This window comes from Capra hircus, chromosome 23, assembly GCF_001704415.2.
Source record: "Capra hircus breed San Clemente chromosome 23, ASM170441v1, whole genome shotgun sequence".
NCBI lineage: Eukaryota > Metazoa > Chordata > Mammalia > Artiodactyla > Bovidae > Capra > Capra hircus.
The window spans coordinates 10,663,968-10,684,639 of record NC_030830.1 but is presented as its reverse complement, the minus strand read 5'-3'; the positions used below and the strand labels follow the sequence as shown (position 1 = coordinate 10,684,639).

General features: G+C 43.6%; 1 protein-coding gene across 3 annotated transcripts in view; it reads left to right on the top strand.

The window, feature by feature from the left end:
* KIF13A (kinesin family member 13A) overlaps positions 1–20,672 on the top strand; it is a 194,890-nt gene that overhangs the window by 153,006 nt on the left and 21,212 nt on the right. For 2 of the 3 annotated variants that reach the window (XM_018038721.1, XM_018038722.1), the window contains exons 19-29: positions 272–412; positions 1,324–1,473; positions 4,132–4,293; positions 5,214–5,387; positions 8,698–8,849; positions 10,286–10,418; positions 10,608–10,754; positions 14,402–14,440; positions 16,005–16,104; positions 17,689–17,815; positions 19,173–19,228. In XM_018038721.1, coding sequence (XP_017894210.1) covers positions 272–412; positions 1,324–1,473; positions 4,132–4,293; positions 5,214–5,387; positions 8,698–8,849; positions 10,286–10,418; positions 10,608–10,754; positions 14,402–14,440; positions 16,005–16,104; positions 17,689–17,815; positions 19,173–19,228 — 1,381 coding nt within the window. The remainder of the gene's footprint in view (positions 1–271; positions 413–1,323; positions 1,474–4,131; positions 4,294–5,213; positions 5,388–8,697; positions 8,850–10,285; positions 10,419–10,607; positions 10,755–14,401; positions 14,441–16,004; positions 16,105–17,688; positions 17,816–19,172; positions 19,229–20,672) is intronic. The other variant, XM_018038723.1, reaches the window with a different exon arrangement.

Genomic DNA, 20,672 nt, shown 5'->3' with positions numbered 1-20,672 from the left:
CACTGTGGAGAAAGAATTGGGATGGGAAATTTGTATTTTTGCTTGGTTCTGAGTGTGATTAAAAATAAAACGTGCATGCACGGCCCTACAAAGAAGATTGAAAATAAACTAGAATATTCTGTATATGGTAGATTTCATCTTTCTTTGTATACGTTATGTGTCTTTTTCAAGCTTTCTACTTGGTGATAATGCATATTGCTTCAGCAGTCCAAAAACGTTATAACAAGATTTGCTGTTTGGTTTTTTGTCTTTGTTTTCCTATATTCTACAGAGAGGAGCAATAGTGAGTGAGCCAGCTATTCAGGTGAGGAGGAAAGGAAAGAGCACCCAAGTGTGGACCATTGAGAAGCTGGGGAATAAATTAATTGATATGAGAGACCTTTATCAGGAATGGAAGGAAAAGATTCCTGAGGTAAAAGGGACAAAATGTCAAGGAGTTTGGTTGCATTAAAAGGACAGAATATGAGTGACTTAACCATTAGAACTGGAGAAGGAAATGACAACCCACTCCACTGTTCTTGTCTGGGGAATTTCACAGATAGGGGAACCTAGTGGGCTACAGTCCATGGATTCGCAAAGAGTCGGACACGACTGAGTGACTAACACACAATCGTCAGAACACACACATGTGCATCACTGCGTATTTGTAGTGATGCTGGGGACATTTATATTAGAAATGTAAAGTGAAAGTCAGGTGGATGGGTCATAAAATATGTGATCCTCACACAGATAGGAACTACGTGAAGAGAACACCTAGCACCTTCTGCATCTTTGGTACATTTCAAGTGAAATGAAGTGGGAAAAGTGAATTTGTGCCGTTTTGTTGGTGGTGTTAAAAACCAGCTTAGATGGGCCAGCATGGGTTTTGTGTTCATTAGCATATGCTCATGCTCTCCTAGCGGTATTCATGGCTGGGTGCATGCCAAGAATAATTTTAGAGAGCATGGTCCATTGTTCGGACGTTAGTAATGGAGAAAAGGACTCAACAAAGGAAATGAAGCAAAGCTCAGGGAGTAGAACCATGCAGGTAGGGTGTGCCAGGGAAGAGGGGGAGGGTTGGGGTGGGGTGTGTGGTAGGTGGGGCTATAACTGATAGAAAGGCTTTCCACACCTTTTCATCAGTTATCGCCCTAACAAGCCCCTCCCGTGTGCTAGTTTTGTTTTATTTGTATGACATGATTCTGATTTTACTTTTAATCAATGTGGATAAATGCTTTCTTTTTGAAACATTTTTAAATAGCTGGTTTTAAATAGTATTAGGTTGATGTTTTCTTTCCCTACTCACCCTCTACCCCCAATCCCCTAACCTGTCCTGCCACTCAGGCAAAGCGACTCTGTGGGAAACGAGGTGACCCTTTCTATGAAGCCCAAGAGAATCACAACCTGATTGGCGTCGCGAACGTGTTCCTGGAGTGTCTCTTCTGTGATGTGAAGCTTCAGTATGCAGTTCCTATCATCAGCCAGCAGGGGGAGGTAAGGACAAGCCAGGCTGGGAGAAAATGACCATGGCCCAAGTGTGGTTTTTGTTGTTTTAACTCGATTTAAGTTATGTTCTTGGTTTAGATCCAGAAACTAGGGTGAAGCCTCAGGATCATGTTCTTTTTTCCCTACTAATATCATAGGAACTATCAACATTAATTCATGGCTTTAAAAGATTACTAGAGCATATTTTTTGTTTGTGGCTCACAAGGATTTTCTTTGTTTTAATCAAGTTAGAAATCTTTTGGAGACCAGATTCGGCTCTGTGCCCACATTGGCTTCTCTTTTAAGCTCTTACCTTCGTAATACCCTTTAGCTCCTTCCTGGCCCCTAAGTGGTCCTTACAAGATATAAAAGTGAAAGTGAAAGTCGCTTAGTCATGTCCAGCTCTCTGTGACCCCATGGACTGTATAGCCTGCCAGGCTGCTCTGTCCATGGAATTCTCCAGGCTAGAATACTGGAGTGGGTAGCTGTTCCCTTCTCCAGGGGATCTTCCCAACCCAGAGATTGAACCCAGGTCTCCCACATTGCAGGCAGATTCTTTACCATCTGAGCCACAAGGGAAGCCCTTATAAGATATAACTTGAGGGGATTATTTTGAAATCTGAAATATTCAAAGCAAACAAGCTGAACCATTCCATTGTTACCACCTCTTTAAAAAAAAATACCTCTCATATTTCAGTTATTTCATTATATTGGCCTTATGTCAGCCTGAAACATTTTAGAAAATGTTCAAGTTCAAACATTTTTTTTATTACCCAGTTCATTAATGAATGTCTTCATTTTAAATTTAGTAGCATCAATATTTCATGATGCTACTAAATTTAAAAGTAATTTGCTCTTTAATAACATGCAAACTTGGAAATACTAAGTTGTTTTTCATGCTTCTTTTTTTTTAAGTTACATTTTTATTTTACTTTTAAAATTTATTTTTAATTGGAGGATAATTGTACAATGTTGTGTTGCTTTATGCCATACATTGACATGAATCAGCCGTTGGTATACATATGTCCCCTCCCTCTTGAACCTTCCTCCCACCCCTTCCCACCCCTCTAAGTTGTCACAGAGCACCCGTTTGAGCTCTCTGCATCATACAGCAAATTCCCACTAATTATGTAGTTTACATATGGTTCGTGGTTCTTAGAGCAGGCTGAGGATAGGGCTCCACTCTGCCTGAAGTGAACCCAGAAAATAAACCCTAGGTTCCCAGCTGTGATGTGTAAATACATGTCTCATATTCCCACATGTGTAACCCTCCTGTGAACACTATGGTGTGGGAGACTAGTGAGCTAAGTTGCTTTTTCCCATGTTAAAAGTGGGCACAACTCCAATGGCAAAGATACCTAGTAGCTGAGTCCCTAGTCAGGGTTACTTAAGCTAGGGTCCATGGTGGGCTTTGCGTGTTCCATTGATACCCCTAAAATTTTACTAAAAATGTATTAGGTTCTCAAAAAACATTAGGAGTAAAAAGCTTAAGAAGTACCATCTTCTAACTGATTTCTCATATTTCCTTTCTTCCCTTTCTCATACTCCTTCCTCCACATTTGTCTCACTTGTCAAATACCATCAACTAATATCTCACAGGTCCTGGGTGCCAGGGCCGGTTGCTCTGCAGAAGGTGATCTGAGCTGTCTTTGAGAATGAGCCTCACTGTTTAAGATGACAGCAGCACCCCCTGCGCGTGTGTCCCCTTCGCAACTTGTCGTTACAGCCTTAAAGTGTGGTATCCAAGATAAACCTGGTTGATTACCGCACTCCAGGTCTGCGAAGGTTGGGGTCATTCCTCCCATCAATTTCAGTTCTGTGCCACAAGTTACAGGAGAGACACTGCTAAACTCTCAACGATCCAGAGAAACCACTAAGATATTCTGGAGACTTCAAGCCCCACCCACCCGCCTTTTTTTTTTTTAGAAAAACCATCCTAAAGGAACTGTTTCCTTATAACTTAGTGGCTTTGTATTTGTCCTCCCTGCTGGAGTAGGTCTCACCCCTCCCCCTGCTTCCAGCCACCGTGTAAGGTCTGTTCACATTCTCGCTCCCAAGAGGATAGAGGCTGTATGAGCCTGACTCTTTGGTTTGCTGTTGTAAACGCAGTGCTTAGTCCTTCCCTGGCATCCAGTCACTTCTCCGTAAATATTTGTCAAGTGGATAAATTCATCTCATGACAACCCACACATATCTCTGTTAGAGCAGTTAGTCTATACTGTTGTTCCTGGATTTTTAATTCTCTGTCTCCTCGTTTGACTGTGAGCATCCAGACAGCAGAGCCCGTGTCTATAAAGACATGTTCTCGGTGTTCCCCACGATGCCAGGTATTTGATCAGATGAGTATGTGAATGAATATATGAATAAGGGAAATAAATGACTCCAAGTAGCATGTGTTAGCTGCCTTTGTGCTGTTCGTGAACTGTCCTATAAGAAGGGTAAGAATGAAGATGATTCTGGGAGGCAGATTTTGCTCCAAGTAAAGCCTGGTGGTTGCGGAGCAGGTGATGGAGTGGACTAGCTCTGGAAGTTTCCTGTTGCTGGAGGTGGCCTGGTAGTCACAGTGGAGCTGCTCACTTGGGGTTATGGTTGCATGCTTTCCATCTCAGGTCGGTTTTGTCCACAGGCTGCCTTTTAACCCCATGGTGCTCTGGTTCCTTGACCCAGGTTGCAGGGCGTCTCCACGTGGAAGTGATGCGAGTTACAGGCGCCGTCCCAGAGCGCATGGTGGAGGACGACTCCTCGGAGAACTCCAGTGAAAGCGGGAGTCTTGAAGTTGTAGACAGCACTGGGGAAATCATTCACCGAGTCAAGAAACTGACATGCCGGGTGAGAGGGCGGGGCTGCGGAGGCTAGGATCAGTGACCTTTCCCATTCAAAACAATTTGATGGAAAATCTTGGGCATTTTGCATATAACATGAGTGAGTGAGTGAGTGAAATTCGCTCAGTCGCGTCCGACTCTTTGCGACCCATGAACTATATAGCCCACGGAATTCTCTAGGCCAGAATACTGGAATGGGTAGCCTTTGCCTTCTCCAGGGGATCTTCCCAACCCAGGAATCGAACCCAGGTATCCCACATTGCAGGCGGATTCTTTACCAGCTGAGCCACCAGGGAACCCCAGGAATACTGGAGTGGGTAGCCTATCCCTTCTCCAGCGGATCTTCCCGACCCAGGAATTGAACCGGGGCCTCCTGCATTGCAGGCAGATTCTTTCCCAACTGAGCTATGAGGGAAGCTCCTGCATTAAACATGGTACAAGTTAAACTTTCTGACAGCAAACATGGTGAGGGATAGTACTTCTTCCAGAAGTATAGCACACTTTATGATGACAGTTGTGTGAAGTTTCAAAAGTTTCTATGTATGTGAGCTGCAAGGAGCGTCTGTTGTTTAGTGAATCATGCTTTTCTAGTAAAGGTTGCAGCTGTGTCTGAAACTCAGTCATAGGAAAGTTTGAGAGCGATGTGTGCCTTTGTTGCCATGCTCATATACTGTGGTTACAAATGTGGTTCAGACTTCATTACAGATGCTCTTGTATGACTGTGTACTCAGTCACGTCCGACTCTTTTCCACCCCATGGACTGTGGCCCACCAGGCTCCTCTGTCCATGGAATCTCCCAGGCAGGAGTGCTTCAGATGTCAAATGGATGACTGATTTATTTCATCCCTATGAAAAGCATGCATAGTTTGTTTTCTTTATGAGAGTTATATTTGCGTTTTTTTTTTTTTCTTCTTCTTCTTTCTTCAGGTAAAAATTAAAGAAGCAACTGGGCTGCCCTTAAACCTCTCAAATTTCGTCTTCTGTCAATACACGTTCTGGGACCAGTGTGAATCCACGGTGGCCGCCCCTGTCGTGGACCCTGAGGTGCCTTCCCCACAGTCTAAGGATGCCCAGTACACCGTGACCTTCTCTCACTGTGAGGTACAAATGCCACTGCAAAATGAACTACTTGGGAGGCTGCCGGCCGGGGCTCAGTTCAGAAGTCGACTTGTAGCTTAGAGGTTTCCCCCATTATGAAACATAATATGTTTATTAGGCTTTTTAACCTCCAAGTGTACTTTATGTTTTACATACAGTTCCACTATATATTACAGTTATATTCCATGGGCAATTTGTAATAGATTCTCGAGATTACTTTTTTTTCCAAATTGTGCCCATTTTTTTTCTGGTTCTACACCTAGAAAACACCACTTGTAAAATTTAACATATGTAAAGTCTATTAAGTCTTTTTTTTTTTTTTTTGGCTTTTTAAATATATGTATTTAATTGAAGGATAATTGCTTTACAGAATTTTGTTGTTTTCTGTCAAACCTCAACATGAATCAGCCATAGGTGTATATATGTCCCCTCCCTCTTGAACTTCCCTCCCATCTCCCTCCCAATCCCACCCCTCTAGGTTGATACAGAGTCCCTGTTTGAGTACCCTGAAACCTACAGCAAATTCCCTCTGTCTATCTATTCTACATATGGTAATGTAAGTTTCCATGTTACTCTACCCATATGTCTCACCCTCTTTTCCCCTCTCCCCATGTCCATAAGTCTGTTCTCTATGTCTGTTTCTCCATTGCTGCCTTGTAAATAAATTCATCAGTTATCAAGTCATTGTTATTATGAAAACAAGTAGCCCGCTTTTTTAAAGCTGTGTTTACCAAGTCTATTTGTCAATTCTTTATTAATCTTTTGTGGTTGTTGTTTTCTGTATATTCTTTTAAATATTCCTCATATTTCTTTATAGCTAAAAAGTTGCTCCTTTAGAAGGGCGAAACCTGGATTTAAGATACATCCTAGTTAACAACTGGCTTAATAAATACTAGCATCAGAGGCCTTGGACTCACTATGTGACCTGGAGTTTTTTTTCGCCCTAAAATGTGTAGTTTGTGCTAATTGGTCATTAAATTTATTTTCCTTTTAAAAGTCTGACTATCTTCAAATATTCCAATCCCAAAGAAAGGCAATGCCAAAGAATGTTCAAACTACCACACATTTGCACTCATCTCACATTCTAGCAAAGTAATGCTCAAAATTCTCCAAGCTAGGCTTCACCAGTACATGAACCAAGAACTTCCAAATGTTCAAGCTGGATTTAGAAAAGGCAGAGGAACCAGAGATCAAATTGCCAACATACACTGGATCATAGAAAAAGCAAGAGAATTCCAGAAAAACATCTGCTTCATTGACTACGTTAAAGCCTTTGACTGTGTGGATCACAACAAATTGTGGAAAATTCTTCAAGAGATGGGAATACCAGACCATCTGACCTGCCTCCTGAGAAATCTGTATGCAGGTCAAGAAGTAACAGAACCGGACATGAAACAATAGACTGGTTCAAAATTGGGAAAGGAGTACGTCAAGGCTTTATATTGTCACCAATATATAATATACCAATATACAAGGCTGTATATTGGGGCAGGAGTATGTCAAGGCTGTATATTGTCATTTAACTTATATGCAGAGTACATCATGTGAAATGCTAGGCTGGATGAAGCTCAAGCTGAAATCAAGATTGCCGGGAGAGATACAATAATCTCAGATATGCAAATGACACCACCCTTATGGCAGAAAGTGAAGAGGAACTCCTCTTGATGAAAGTGAAAGAGGAGAGTGAAAAGGATGGCTTAAAACTCAATATTCAGAAAACTAAGATCATGGCATCCGGTCCCATCACTTCATGGCATATAGATGGGGAAACAATGGAAACAGTGGGAGACTATTTTCTTGGGCTCCAAAATCACTGCAGATGGTGACTGCAGCCTTGAAAATTAAAAGACATTTGCTCCTTGGAAGAAAAGCTATGACCAACCTAGACAGCATATTAAAAAGCAGAGACATTACTTTGCTGACAAAGGCCCATCTAGTAAAGCTATGGTTTTTCCAGTAGTCATATATGGATGTGAGAGTTGGACCATAAAGCTGAGCACTGGAAAATTGATACTTTTGAACTGTGGCGTTGGAGAAGACTCTTGAGAGTCCCTTGGACTGCAGGGAGATCAAACCAGTCCATCCTGAAGGAAATCAACCCTGAATATTCGTTGGGAGGACTGATGCAGAAGCTGAAGCTCCAATACTTTGGCCACCTGATGGGAAGATCTGACTCATTAGAAAAGACCTTGATGCTGGGAAAGATTGAAGGCAGGAGGAGAAGGGGACAACAGAGGATGAGATGGTTGGATGGCATCACCAACTTAATGGACATGAGTTTGAGCCAGCTCTGGGAGTTGGTGGACAGGGAAGCCTGGCATGCTGCAGTCCATCGAGTCGCAAAGAGTCAGACATGACTGAGCGACTGAACTGAACTGATCTCCAAATAAGAAGTTAGGTAGTATAATGTTAAACCAATTCAGCACAACACAGCCCTTCTATTTCCTTCCCTTTCCTGCTAATGGGAAGGAAATGAAAGTGGTTCCTTGCCTGCTGCTTTGTTCTGGGTGATTTGCTTTACTGCTCCGTCCATTCAGTGTCTATCTCTTCACTCATCTCTTTGTGAAAAGTTGGAGTGGGAGGGGCCTCCCTGGTGGCTCAGTGGTAACGAACCCACCTGCCAGTGCAGGAGCCGCGGGTTCAATCCCTGACCCGGGAAGATCCCACATGCCGAGGAGCAGCTAAGCCAGCGCACCGGAACTGCCGAGCCTGTGCTCCAGACTGTGGGAGCCACAGCTGCAGAAGCTCATGCACTCTAGAGCCTGTGCTCTACAGCAAGAAAAGCCACCACAGTGAGAAGCCCGAGCACTGACATAAATAAAGAGAGAAACCTTTTTTGAAAAGTTGGAGTGGGAGCATTTAAGAGCAAGAGTGCAGACTGGTGAAGATAACCATATAAAATTTAATTCTGTTTTTAGTCTCCTAAGCCATAGCAAGGAACAATCATAAATTCCTCTTTTTTTTTTTGCTGTGCTAATTGGTCTGTTCCAGTTGAAAGTTGGGGTAGTCTGGGGAAAAGAGACCGAACCACAAGGAAGGGAGGACAGGTTCAGCTCTGCAACAGCAAGCCGTGTGACATGGGGCGGCTACTTTCCTCAGTGTCCTCTTGTATTAAAGAAAGGAACTCAGTTCAGTTATCTCAGGGTATTCCTTCCCATCTAATATGCAGCAGCAGCAGCAATGGGGTTTAAGGTTGGGATCAAGCTAACATACTCTAAAGTGAATCTGTGTACAGTGAATCTGTGTAAAGTGAATTTTACAGATACCTTTCTGCATAATTCCTGTCCTGTTCTGTTCCCCCCGCTTATCCCAGGACTACGTGGTCAACGTAACAGAAGAATTCCTGGAGTTCATTTCAGATGGAGCACTGGCCATCGAAGTGTGGGGCCACCGGTGTACCGGGAATGGCAGCTCCATCTGGGAAGTCGATTCCCTTCATGCTAAGACGAGAACGCTGCATGACAGGTGTGTGCTTGGCTGAGGGCTTCAGACGCGGGGTAAAGGCTTGCACTTGGACAGTGGTTGAGAATTAGGACTCTGTGAGCCTATTTCCTGCTTTGTGAAATGGGAATGATGAAAGGAACTACCAGGTTTTGGGAAAATTCAGTGGGGAAAGGAACATCTTTTCAACAAGACTGAAACATCTGGGTATCTACTTGGGAAAAAACAACCTTGATCTTAATTCACCTGATTCCACAAAACCTAATTGGAGATGGATCATGACTTTAAATGTAAAAGATAAAACTGTATAGCTTATAGAAGAAAACAGAAGGGTATCATCTTTTAAAGTTGATTCTTTGCCTCTCCCATGACCCAGAAATCTTCCTTCTAGGTATTTACCCAAGAAAAATGAAAATGTGAGTCCATAAGCAGCCTGGTACATAAATGTTTATGGCAGTTCTATTCATAATGTCCCCCGAACTGTAAACCACCCAGATGTCCTTCAGTGTGAGAATGATGAACTGTGTTAGTAGTCACACAATAGAATATTATTCAACAAAAAAAAGGAAAAGGACTCTGCCCCACTCTTACCCATTTGGACGAATCTCACAAACATTGTACTGAATCGGAGAAGCCAGAGCTAGAAGAGCACACTACTGCATGATTCCATTTATATGAAGTTCTTGAACAGATAAAACTAATCTGAGGTTATACGGCTACTGCGAATGGTGTGGGAATTGAGTGGGAAGAGGCCTGAGCAAACCTGCTGTGGTCATGAGCAGACAAGGGGCACAGATGCGTGCATTTGTCAAGACTCATCCAGCTCTACACCTGAGAGCTAGACAGTTCACTGTGTCACACCTCCATAAATAAAAAGAACCTATACCATAAGAGGTTGTTTTGAGAGCTAAATAGGAAAATAATCTGTGATACACATAGCGCAGTGCCTTACACATAATAAATGCTGAGTGACTAGGGGCTTCTTCCTGTTGCTAATAATGTGTTTGGTTAATAATGTCATGGATGTGACTTTCCTGAGGCTCCAGTGGTTAAGAATCCATCTTCCAGTGCAGAGGACGTGGATTTAATCCATAGTCGGGGAAGTAAGACTCCTACATGTTGAGAGGCAACTGAACCCATGAGCCGCAAGTAGAGACTCTGTGAAACTACTGAGCCCAGGTGCTGCAACTCACCTGCCAATGCAGGAGATGCAGGTTCGATCCCTGGGTCAGGAAGATCCCCTGGAAGAGGAAATGGCAACCCACTCCAGTATTCTTGCCAGGATCATGCCATGGACAGAGGAGCCTGGCAGGCAGTACAATCCATGGGGTTGCAAAGAGTTGGACGAGATTGAACACACATATATGCTGCAACTAAGACCCAGCAAAGTCAAATAAATAAGAATAAATAAATGTTAAAAGAATAATGACTTGGTTGTTTGCTGGGACGTGTTTCTGCAGGTGGAACGAAGTTACTCGCAGAATAGAGATGTGGATCTCCATCCTGGAGCTGAACGAGCTGGGGGAGTACGCCGCTGTGGAGCTTCACCAGGCCAAGGACGTCAACACGGGCGGCGTCTTTCAGCTCAGACAGGTACCCGGTTTGCCTCAGCTTGCTTCATGCTTTCTCCCTGTCCCACCATCACAGACAGTTTCTGGAGCTCTCTAGTTCTTTGCCTCTCTGTTCCCTCATTCTTCCCCCGCTTTCCTTTATCCTCTTCGCCTGTCCCTCCCGGTTCCCATTCCTGGCACCCATTTCCGCATCGCACCCCCGCCTCTGCAGGGTCATTCCCGGAGAGTCCAAGTCACAGTGAAGCCTGTCCAGCATTCCGGGACACTGCCACTCATGGTCGAAGCCATCTTGTCCATCTCCATCGGCTGCATCACTGCCCGGTCAACCAAGCTCCAGAGAGGGTTGGACAGTTACCAGGTGAGACCAACAGGTTTGAAACAGAGTTCAACAAAGATTGGTTAATACAGAACTAAGGCAGTCCTCTTTAGGAATATAACTAAGCTCTTTGCCTTAACCATGTATCTGCCCCACCCCCACCCATTCATATGTCCATCCGTTGCCTTTTTCTAGGTTTAAAATACCATATTGGCTTAGTGCTGCATAGTAATAATTTTATTTATAAACACACATTGACACTATTGTGCTCGTTTACTTTAGGCAGGTTTTATTTTACATCAGGCCCAAATTATGTTGGATATGTGACATTGCTGGCTTTGGCCTGATTCCACTTTTATTAATATAAAATTGCCCCCAGATGCTGCCATAATTAACCAGCTCTCTGAAAGCTTTCCTTTTTTCTTTAAATTGAAAGTTGTCCTCATGATCGTTTATGTTCATTAAATCTCCTTTTGCTAAATCTTCTGTTTTAATTTTTTTTTTTTTAATTAAAAGGTGGAACCATCTAAGAGTTCATCACATTTGCCAATCACAATAAACTTTGAGATCAGGGACTTGTCCCCAGGTACCTGAAAGAACTCATGTCCTTCACTGAGTCCCTGGCTTGCTATCAATTATAATTAGAGACAAGCTTCCCCGATGGCTCAGTGGTAAAGAATCCACCTCCCAGTGCAGAACACCCTGGTTCCATCCCTGGTTGGGGAAGATTCCCCTGGAGAAGGAAATGATAATCCACTCAAGAATTCTCGCCTAGAGAATTCCATGGACAGAGGAGCCTGGCAGGCTGCAGTCCATGGGGGTCGCAAAGTCAGACATGACTTAGCAACTAAACAACAGCAATTTAGAGACTTGGAAGCATCAGATCATTGAATCCTGGTTCTCTCACTGGCACAGGTGAAGGCAACATGTGCCGTGTCATGAGGGGGAAAAAAGTTTCTCTGTAGAGCCTGGGCAGAAGCCCAGACTATCTGGAGAATGAGTCATCTTCCAACGCAGTTTCCTTTTGGCTTCATGGCAGCAAAGACTTTCCCGAAAGCTACAAAGGACATTGACTTGGACTGTTGGGCCAAAAGGAAGGCACAACTTTGTGAGACTCACCCCAGGCCAAAACTGCCTCAGACTCAAAGGCTGGGAAGAGTGTAAATGGAGCTATGAGGCTGGAGTCTATTGTTTCTGGGGAGGCTTCTCCACCAGACTTTTCCTTGTTTGTGGAGTAGATGTTATTATAGGCTGTCCCTCGCTTGGCTATTAACTTTGAGGGCAGCTACAGGGCCTGGTAGAAAGAGCTCAGACTTGGAGTGAGGATACCTAGTTTTGTTTGATTTAACCGAGTCATTTAAACCTTGAATTCTAGGACTTCCCTGGTGGTTGACTGGTTAAGAATCTGCCTTACAAAGCAGGGGACACGGGTTTTGGTCCCTGGTCGGTGATCCCTTTACCAGCTGAGCCACAAGGGAAGCCCAAAGGAACACTTATAAGTGTTGATTATTTGCACTTTTTAAAGCAGCTATACCTCTTGAGTTAAAACCTCAAAGAATATAGTACCTGCCATGCAAATTTAAGCAGTGACTGTTTTAGAGCTTTTGTTTTTCTTTGCACCATCCTGCAGGTCATGTCCAGTACCGTTTTTGTTGGTGGAATAGGACATTAGAATTATTTTGATATGATAGCTGGAGCCAATCCAGAAAAAGCTGATTTCAGAATAGTTCTCCATCATGAAAGCTCAAGCTGGTTTTCAGTGAATAGAAGTATCTCCTTGGTCTAAGAAATAATGATAAATTAGGGCTGTTTGTACTTTATTCATTAGTATGGGGAATTAATTCGAGGAAAGTTATTTTAGTATTGGGCTTGCATTTAATAAGTTAGAGTTATCCAAATGAAAATGATGGTTACCAAACTAAACCTGAAGTTTGTTTTAAAGTATACAGAGAATAATTTTGACAGTATTTTTTTAAGCACTTTTGAAAAGCAGTATATTTTGAAGTATACTTCAATATGAAAACAATGTAATTATATATTTTTTAAAGTGCTTGGAACAAATAGTCTTTTATATGACCAGGCCACTCCACTTCCTTTTTAACATTAACCCTGTAATAACTGCAGAAAAATGAAAGGAGGATGTTTCATTTTAAGCAGATCCTGCCCTCCATAGAGATGGATATTCTCTACAAATGGGGATTTCTTTATTTTTGTTTCTTTCTCTGTTTTTTGGCCTTGTAGCTTCTGGGATGTTAGTTCCCTGACCCAGGATCAAACCCAGGCCCTCAGCAGTGAGAGCCCAAGAGTCCCAACCACTGAACCACCAGCGAATTCCCTTTCCATCCTTGTTTCTAAGGAAAATCGTCTCAACTAAAACCCTTTTATTTTCAACACAATCATTTTGTTTGGCAAATGTTTTTGCCAGAATGCGTATTTTATGTAGTTATTGTAAAGTGTCGTCTTGGGTTTAGGACAGTTTTAGTTTTTCTCACCTGACTGGTACATGAATACTGGTCTGTCCTGCAGTGGTGGATGATAGAGCTGTGTGTCCAAAATCATGGGCTGTGCTCTTACCACGAGTGAGTGATAGTTGCTCACTCCTGTCTGACTCTTTGCGACCCCATGGAATTCTCCAGACAAGAATACTGGAGTGGGTTGCCATTTCCTTCTCCAGGGGATCTTCCCCACCTGGGATCCAACCTGGGTCTCCTGCATTGCAGGCAGATTCTTTATACCGTCTGAGCCACCAGGCTAGCCCCACGTAGTCATAAACTCTTACTGTAGTGGTTTAGTATACAGAATCTCTGCAGTCTTCCCTTGGTATCCAGGGGCATTGATTCCAGAACCCCGCTTTGGATACTAGAATCCGAGAATGCTCAAGTCTTTCACATAAAATGGCCCAGTACACTCCTCCCTCTGTATGAGGAAGCATCTGTGGTTGGTTGAATCTCCAGATGGGGGACTTGCGGATACAGAGCACTGACTATACGTGGAGCCTTAGCTTCTCAGTGGTTTTTCCCCTGGGATCATGTCACAGTAACTGAGGTGTGGTGCCAGGTCAAGGGCACAGACCTGGCCTCAGTCCTGACCCTGCCACTATCCGTGTGAGCCTTGGGTTCAGTCATTTCATCCTTCAGGCCTCAGCTGAAAGTGAAAGTGAAATCACTCAGTCGTGTCCAACTCTTTGCGACCCGTGGACTGTAGCCCGCCAAGCTCCTCCATCCATGGGATTCTCCAGGCAAGAGTACTGGAGTGGGTTGCCATTTCCCTCTCCTGCCTCATGGCTAAAACCAAGAGCCTGAGCAAGAAACTCCCCAGAGTCCTTTCTAACTTGGCCCACTCTAAATCTCAATTGACAGCTCACCCAAAAACTAATAGCAACTTTGGGGTAAGTCTTGACCCAGTGGGGTTCGTTCTTCTCCCCAGCTAAGAGAATCTAAGACAGTTCCTATTTTTAAATGACTGCTTTCTCGATGAAAGAAAAAAAGTAAAATCTTAAATTCGCTAAGTTAACTATAGGCAAGTGAATTAAATCCAGTTTTTGAGATTCCGTTCAGTGTTTATTATGCCAATGCTGTTTGTGTGTGCTGTCCTTTGTAATGTGTGTGTTAAGCTTAAAGATCTGTTTTCCTTGTGTGCTGTTTGAGAACCAAAATGCATGTCCTTTGTGTTTATTTTTTTCCTACCAGAGAGATGATGAGGATGGTGATGATATGGATAGTTATCAGGTATTACTGCTGCTGTCAATCCTGTGGCATGGGGCACAGCTGCTGCTAATTGCCAGCATCCGCAAAGCCGAGGGCAGGGAGGAGGAAGGACCGTAGAGCAAGAATATGCCGTTTTCACTCGCTTTTGATTTGCTTTCAGCATAATCAGGGACACAATCCTGTTTCTACAGATTTCCCCATCAGTTCAATATGTGTATGCAGATACTTCAATTTTGCCATGCCATCTCGAACTGCTAGCTTGTAAAGCCTTTCTAAACAATACCACTATCACTGTATTAAACTGATCTTAAGAACTGTAGTTATCCATCCATAATCTTTAAATAGACCTGTGTTTCCTATGTGAACCTGCAGTTAGCACCTTACATCCAAGTGAGTCACGTTGTTCTAACACGCCATTTGATTTTTAAAGATTTTTGCCGGATAGGAAAACTGGAGACATTTTAAGCACATGGTTTTGTTTAGCCAGTTTTCTTCTTTCTGTAAAGCCAGCCTTAGTTATTCATAACCTGGCCTTAAATCTTTCTGGAAATCTAGAGGAAAAAGTGCACAGGTGAAACTGTACTTGGTGCTGACCAGCCTGCAGTCAGTGGAATGTGGGATTACAGCAATGTCAAGGTGACAAACCAAGATGAAGCTTTCTGGGTCACTTCCCAGTCTCTGTGCTGATTCTGTACATAAATGTCAAGAGCATGTTTTCTGGTGTGCCTTCCTCCAAGTAAAGGGTGGGTCACCTCAGAAGTCCTCAGGTGTCTGTTCTTAATGGACCATCTTATGGGTTAGACTGGAATTAGGCAGTCAAAGCCTTCTGAATAGGGTTGGTAGGTGTCTTTCCTGCCTCGTAGTTTTACTGAGAAAGAAAACAAACAAGTGAAAACAAATCTTAGGGTAAATACCAGTATCCCCTTGAATCTCAGCAACGCCATTAACTAACGTCCTGTGGCTGGCTGTGCACTTCCTACCCCGTGGTTCACAGTCAGGTCCAGCATCCGCTTCCGGGATTTCTCAGCATGGCTGACTGCATGTTGGCTTTTTGCATGGGGCATTTTTGGTTAGCCTCATGGTAGCAGTTAGAGGTAAGATCTTTGCAGCAAGTGCGAGAGGTTCTCTGCTGATCTCTTCTCTGCCTTTCAGAAAATACACGTTACCCAAGCCATTGAGCTATGAATGGTGAAAATGTGATTCTCCATTTGCTGTTTTGAAATTGAGGGTCTGTTTCTGGTGCCCTTCCTCTTAGAATCACAAACCTCTTCAAACGAACAGCTACAACTTAAATACATAGATGCACATATTGTATAACAGGTGGTGTAGTTGGAGCTTCTCTTGCTTTTAAGTATAATTATCCTTTCGGAAGTCCAGGGGCTCTGATTTTCTGAAAATCAGGATCCTCAATCAGCATGCAGGGTTCCTAAGGCTTCTGTGCTTTCTTGCATATTAATCACACAGCAACGTTTAATGGCCTTTCCTAATGAAAAGTTTCCTAATCAATTGAAACACCTTTTGTTAAAAAAGAAGAAGGAGTTATCTGTGCACTTTACAGGAAAATGTTTTCCCTTCCTGATGCCAGGAAGAAGACTTAAACTGCGTGAGAGAGAGGTGGTCGGATGCCCTCATTAAACGGCGAGAATACCTAGACGAACAGATTAAAAAAGTCAGCAACAAAAAAGGTACATGAGATGTTACTCTTGGCTGGGAGTTGCCTTTTCACTGGACAGTGCGGGTAGGCTGTTTTCCTCCCTTAGCTACACAATAGTATCTCAGATTTTTGACCCTGTCACAATTATAGATATTAGTGAATTGTTGTGCAAGGTTGGTTTAAACAGGCCTTAAATTTGAAAGTAGTAAGTTTCATTACTTGAGTGGACTATGACATTAAATGTTAAATTCAGTTTTCATTTTGATGAATGCAAATGCCATCAATATCAACACGTCCATATGAGGTATTCCAGGCTCAGATCCTGGAACTGCAGTGAAAGGGTCCCTTCTGAACCCACAACACGTGGCAGGTGGGCCCCGGCTACCACTGGTCGGTAACCATGTGCTCGGCTTGTTGAGGGTGGCCAGAAGTCAGCCTGCGGCTCTGCTCACCACTACCCAACTTCGAGGATTCCATTTGCTTCCAACGGCCAATAGCCATTTGGATTCTAGAGCAGAAATATACTTTTAAAATGCCAGTTTCTCATCTAGACTGTGTGCTTCACTCAGTGAGGTTGATTCTCTACCAAAGCACATGTCCTGAATGTGAGTCCACTTCACATAGAAGTCAGCGAAAATCCTCTCAGCAAAACATCTTGGTGTCAGTTTCTGTATGTGCTCAGCCTGCTAATGAAAGCCCACTTTGGATTTCCCTGGTGGTCCCTTGGTTAAGAGTCTGCTTACCAATGCAGGGCACGCCAGTTCAGTCCCTGGTCCAGGAAAATCCCGCATACCATGGAGCAGCGAAGCCTGAGCACCACAGCTACTGAGTCTGCGCCCTACAGCCCGGGAGCCGCAAGTGCTGAAAGCCGAGCTCCCTAGAGCCCGTGCTCCACACCAAGAGAAGCCGCTGCGTGAGAAGCCCGGGCACCGCAGCTAGAGTAGCGCCTGCTCTCCGCAACTAGAGAGTGCCCGAGCACAGCAACGCAGGCGCATCACAGCCAAATATAAATAAATACATTAATTTTTTCAGGAAATGATAAAGTGCTGGGAGTTAGAACTTCAACATATCTTTAAAAAAACAAACTCACTCCAGAGTTAAATTAGGCTAAGAGGATTGCAAAATAGATCAAATAAAATCCCTTGCATTACAAGTATGAAGGAGAATAAGTTCATTTTGCAGAGTGCAGGAGACCGTGTTTAATCCTCTGTAAAATGATGTGTGGTTTCATAAAGCAGTGCCCTGTCCATTATTCCACTGGATCCTTCTGACAGGTGCATGAACTCGACATGACTTGTAGGATCCCTGTTGGACAAAGTAGGAAATGAAGACCCACCTGTGGAATAACTTTCCCAAATGACAGAGCTCTTAAAAAGACCCGCATCTTCTCATTCCTGCTCCACTGCTCTTTCCACTTTTCCTGGCTGAGGCTCTGCTAGGCCGGTGTTCTAGCCTCCATGAGCTGCGCAGGCTTAAACTTCAGAGCCTCAGATCCTTTTTGAGGGGGACATCCCGGATAGTTAAGCCACACGTGGATACCACCCGGTACAAACCGATTTAAATTTAGAAATTGTCCCTTCCCCCCTCGGTGCTCATGCCCCCGTTTTGCCCGCAGAGAAGACAGAGGATGACGTGGAGCGGGAAGCCCGACTGGTGGAGCAGTGGGTGGGGCTGACGGAGGAGAGGAACGCTGTGCTGGTGCCTGCGCCGGGCAGCGGGATCCCCGGGGCGCCTGCCGACTGGTGAGTCCCCCTCTCTTTCTGTGGTGGCCTGGGGCGGGTCAGGCGAGTGAGCTGCTGAGATTGTCACAGAAAATGTTAAGTACTCCAAGCTGCCCAGGGAAGGGCCGCCCAGCCCCAGTGCTCCTGTCCCTCTTGTCCTTGCCGTCTGCAACCACTGTCCTCTCTCAGGAAGCCAGAAATCATTTATCACTGGCCAGGAATCAGATACCACGCCCCTCGGTTCCCCAGAAGGAGCACCTCGGACACAACTTCCTGATCTCCAGAAATTCTCATTGTTGTTGTTCACTTGCTCAGTCGTGTCCAACTCTTTGCGACCCTATGGACTGCAGCACACCAGGCTTCCCTGTCCTTCACCATCTCCCGGAGCTTGCTCAAACTCATGTCCATTGAGTCGGTGATGCTATCCAATCATCTCAGCCTCTGTCATCCCCTTCTCTTCCTCCTTCAGTCTTTCCCAGCAGCAGGATATTTTCCAATAAGTCAGTTCTTCATATTAGGTGGCCAAAGTATTGGAGCGTCAGCTTAAGCATCAGTCCTTCCAATGAATAGTCAGGACTGATTTCCTTTAGGATAGACTGGTTGGATCTCCTTGCAGTCTGAGGGACTTTCAAGAGTCTTCTCCAACACCACAGTTCAAAAGCATCAATTCTTCGGCACTCAGCCTTCTTTATGGTCCAGCTCTCATATCCGTACATGATTACTGGAACAACCATAGCTTTGATTAGATGGACCTTTGTCAACAAAGTAGTGTCTCTGCTTTTTAATACACTGTCTAGGTTTGTCTTAGCTTTTCTTCGAAGGAGCAAGGGCCTTGTAATTTCACAGCTGTGGTCAAGAAATTCTCATATCTTGACTTAAAAGAAGGGTGCTTCTAGAGCATACTTGAAAAGGGCAGAAATGTCTTCTTATTTGTCTTCATGCCTATTTAGTTTGGTCACTAGCATAGAGTCAACACTTAAGTATTACATCAACAATGATCCATTAGTCAGTTGATTTTCAGTCAGTCCTGATGCTCGAAAGAAGCTAGGCAAATCAATCCAGCTTTCTGTACCAGCTCTAAAATAGTCACTTCTCTTCTTCCCATCACTAGAATTATTCTCAGAAAGACTTCAAATAATCTTTGTTTCAATTAATTACATGTAATTCATATAACTGGTAGTTCTTTATAGAAATCACACAAATCCCATGATTTGTGTTAAATAAGGATGATAAGAATTGTGAGAATGTTTCATTTTATAAGAGCTGTATCTATCTCCACAATGGTTCTCTTCTGCTTCCCTGCCTCTGTGATGTTTAGTTATTTGACAAAAGGCAAAACACGTATTTTGTTATGATGAAATATTGTTTTTAAATTTAGGATCCCACCACCTGGAATGGAAACCCACATACCAGTTCTCTTCCTTGATTTGAACGGTAAGTAGAAACCTGTTGTTCCAAGGCTTGTCACCCTGAATGAGGTTTGCAATCTAATCAAACACACAGCATTTTAGCCCTTAAATGACCTGTCTGATCCCCTCACATACCTTATCGAGGTAACAACCAAGTCTATAAAACCATGACATATAGAATCACTAAAAGACAGATGTAGAAATTTATTCTTCAGAAAAAAGCACTCGAGAGATTGAGAGCTGTATACAAAAACTGTAGTTCAGTTATTGCTCAGAAACAGTAACAGACATGGAAATTACATGAGAAAGTCATCACCCTTACAGTTCTGAATCCTTCTGTGTTGCCGGCGCTCAGGAATCTGCATTTCTGACTGGTGCCCTTTGCTCCCCACTGCCAGTGATGGTGTTTCTAGACCATGATGACTTATAACCCTACATGAAGGGTTGTCTGTTATCTAGATTGAACCTGGGTGAACCTAGGACAAGTGTTTTCCATGTGTTTTAGCAGCAAAATCTATTTTCAGTATGAACTCGTAAATGGAACCCCACATGTGGAATATGAGAGTAGAGCTGCTGAGTTTAGGGATAGGCAGGCCCTTCTGCGGCGCCCTTGGGATTCCCGAAGCACAGCCTAAGAACCTTTCTTCTGGAGGGAAGACCAGTAACCGATGAAGATATGGGAGGTTGGCTTTGTCTCTTCATACAGGCAATTTTTTTAAAAGCCTAGAAGTAGACTGTTACTTCATGAAGCAATGAGTTCCCCATTATTGGAGGTTCCCCATTATACAAGTAAAGGCTGAATAACTGTATCCAGAGATCTGTAAAGAGTGAATCCTACATTGGGTAAGGCATTGGAGAGGATGGTTGTCAGAGTTCTCCCAAATGCACAGAACTTTGTTTCTAAGTTGGAAATATAACCAAACAAGTCTCTGCTGCTGCTAAGTCGCTTCAGTCGTGTCCGACTCTGTGCGACCCCATAGACGGCAGCCCACCAGGCTCCCCCGTCCCTGGGATTCTTCAGGCAAGAACACTGGAGTGGGTTGCCATTTCCTTCTCCAATGCCTGAAAGTGAAAAGTGAAAGTGAAGTCGCTCATTCGTGTCCAACTCTTAGCCACCCCATGGACTGCAGCCTACCAGGCTCCTCCATCCGTGGGATTTTCCAGGCAAGAGTACTAGAGTGGGTTGCCATTTCCTTCTCCAACAAATCTCTAGTGTAAATTACATAAGTGGTACCATAAACTTAACACTAGTTTATAAGAGGAATTGAGTCGCACAATTGTAAGGTATGTTTACATGGTGAAAATGTTTGTTCCTAGGACTATATATGGAATATATTTAGTCCATTTTATAGGAGAGTCACAAAGACACCTTTTTGGCTCCCAGAGTTGTTTTTGTAAAGGATAGAAGCTGTTGTGGGCACTGGAATCACTGTTTTAACTGCAGAATAAGGGATGAAAAAGATAAATAA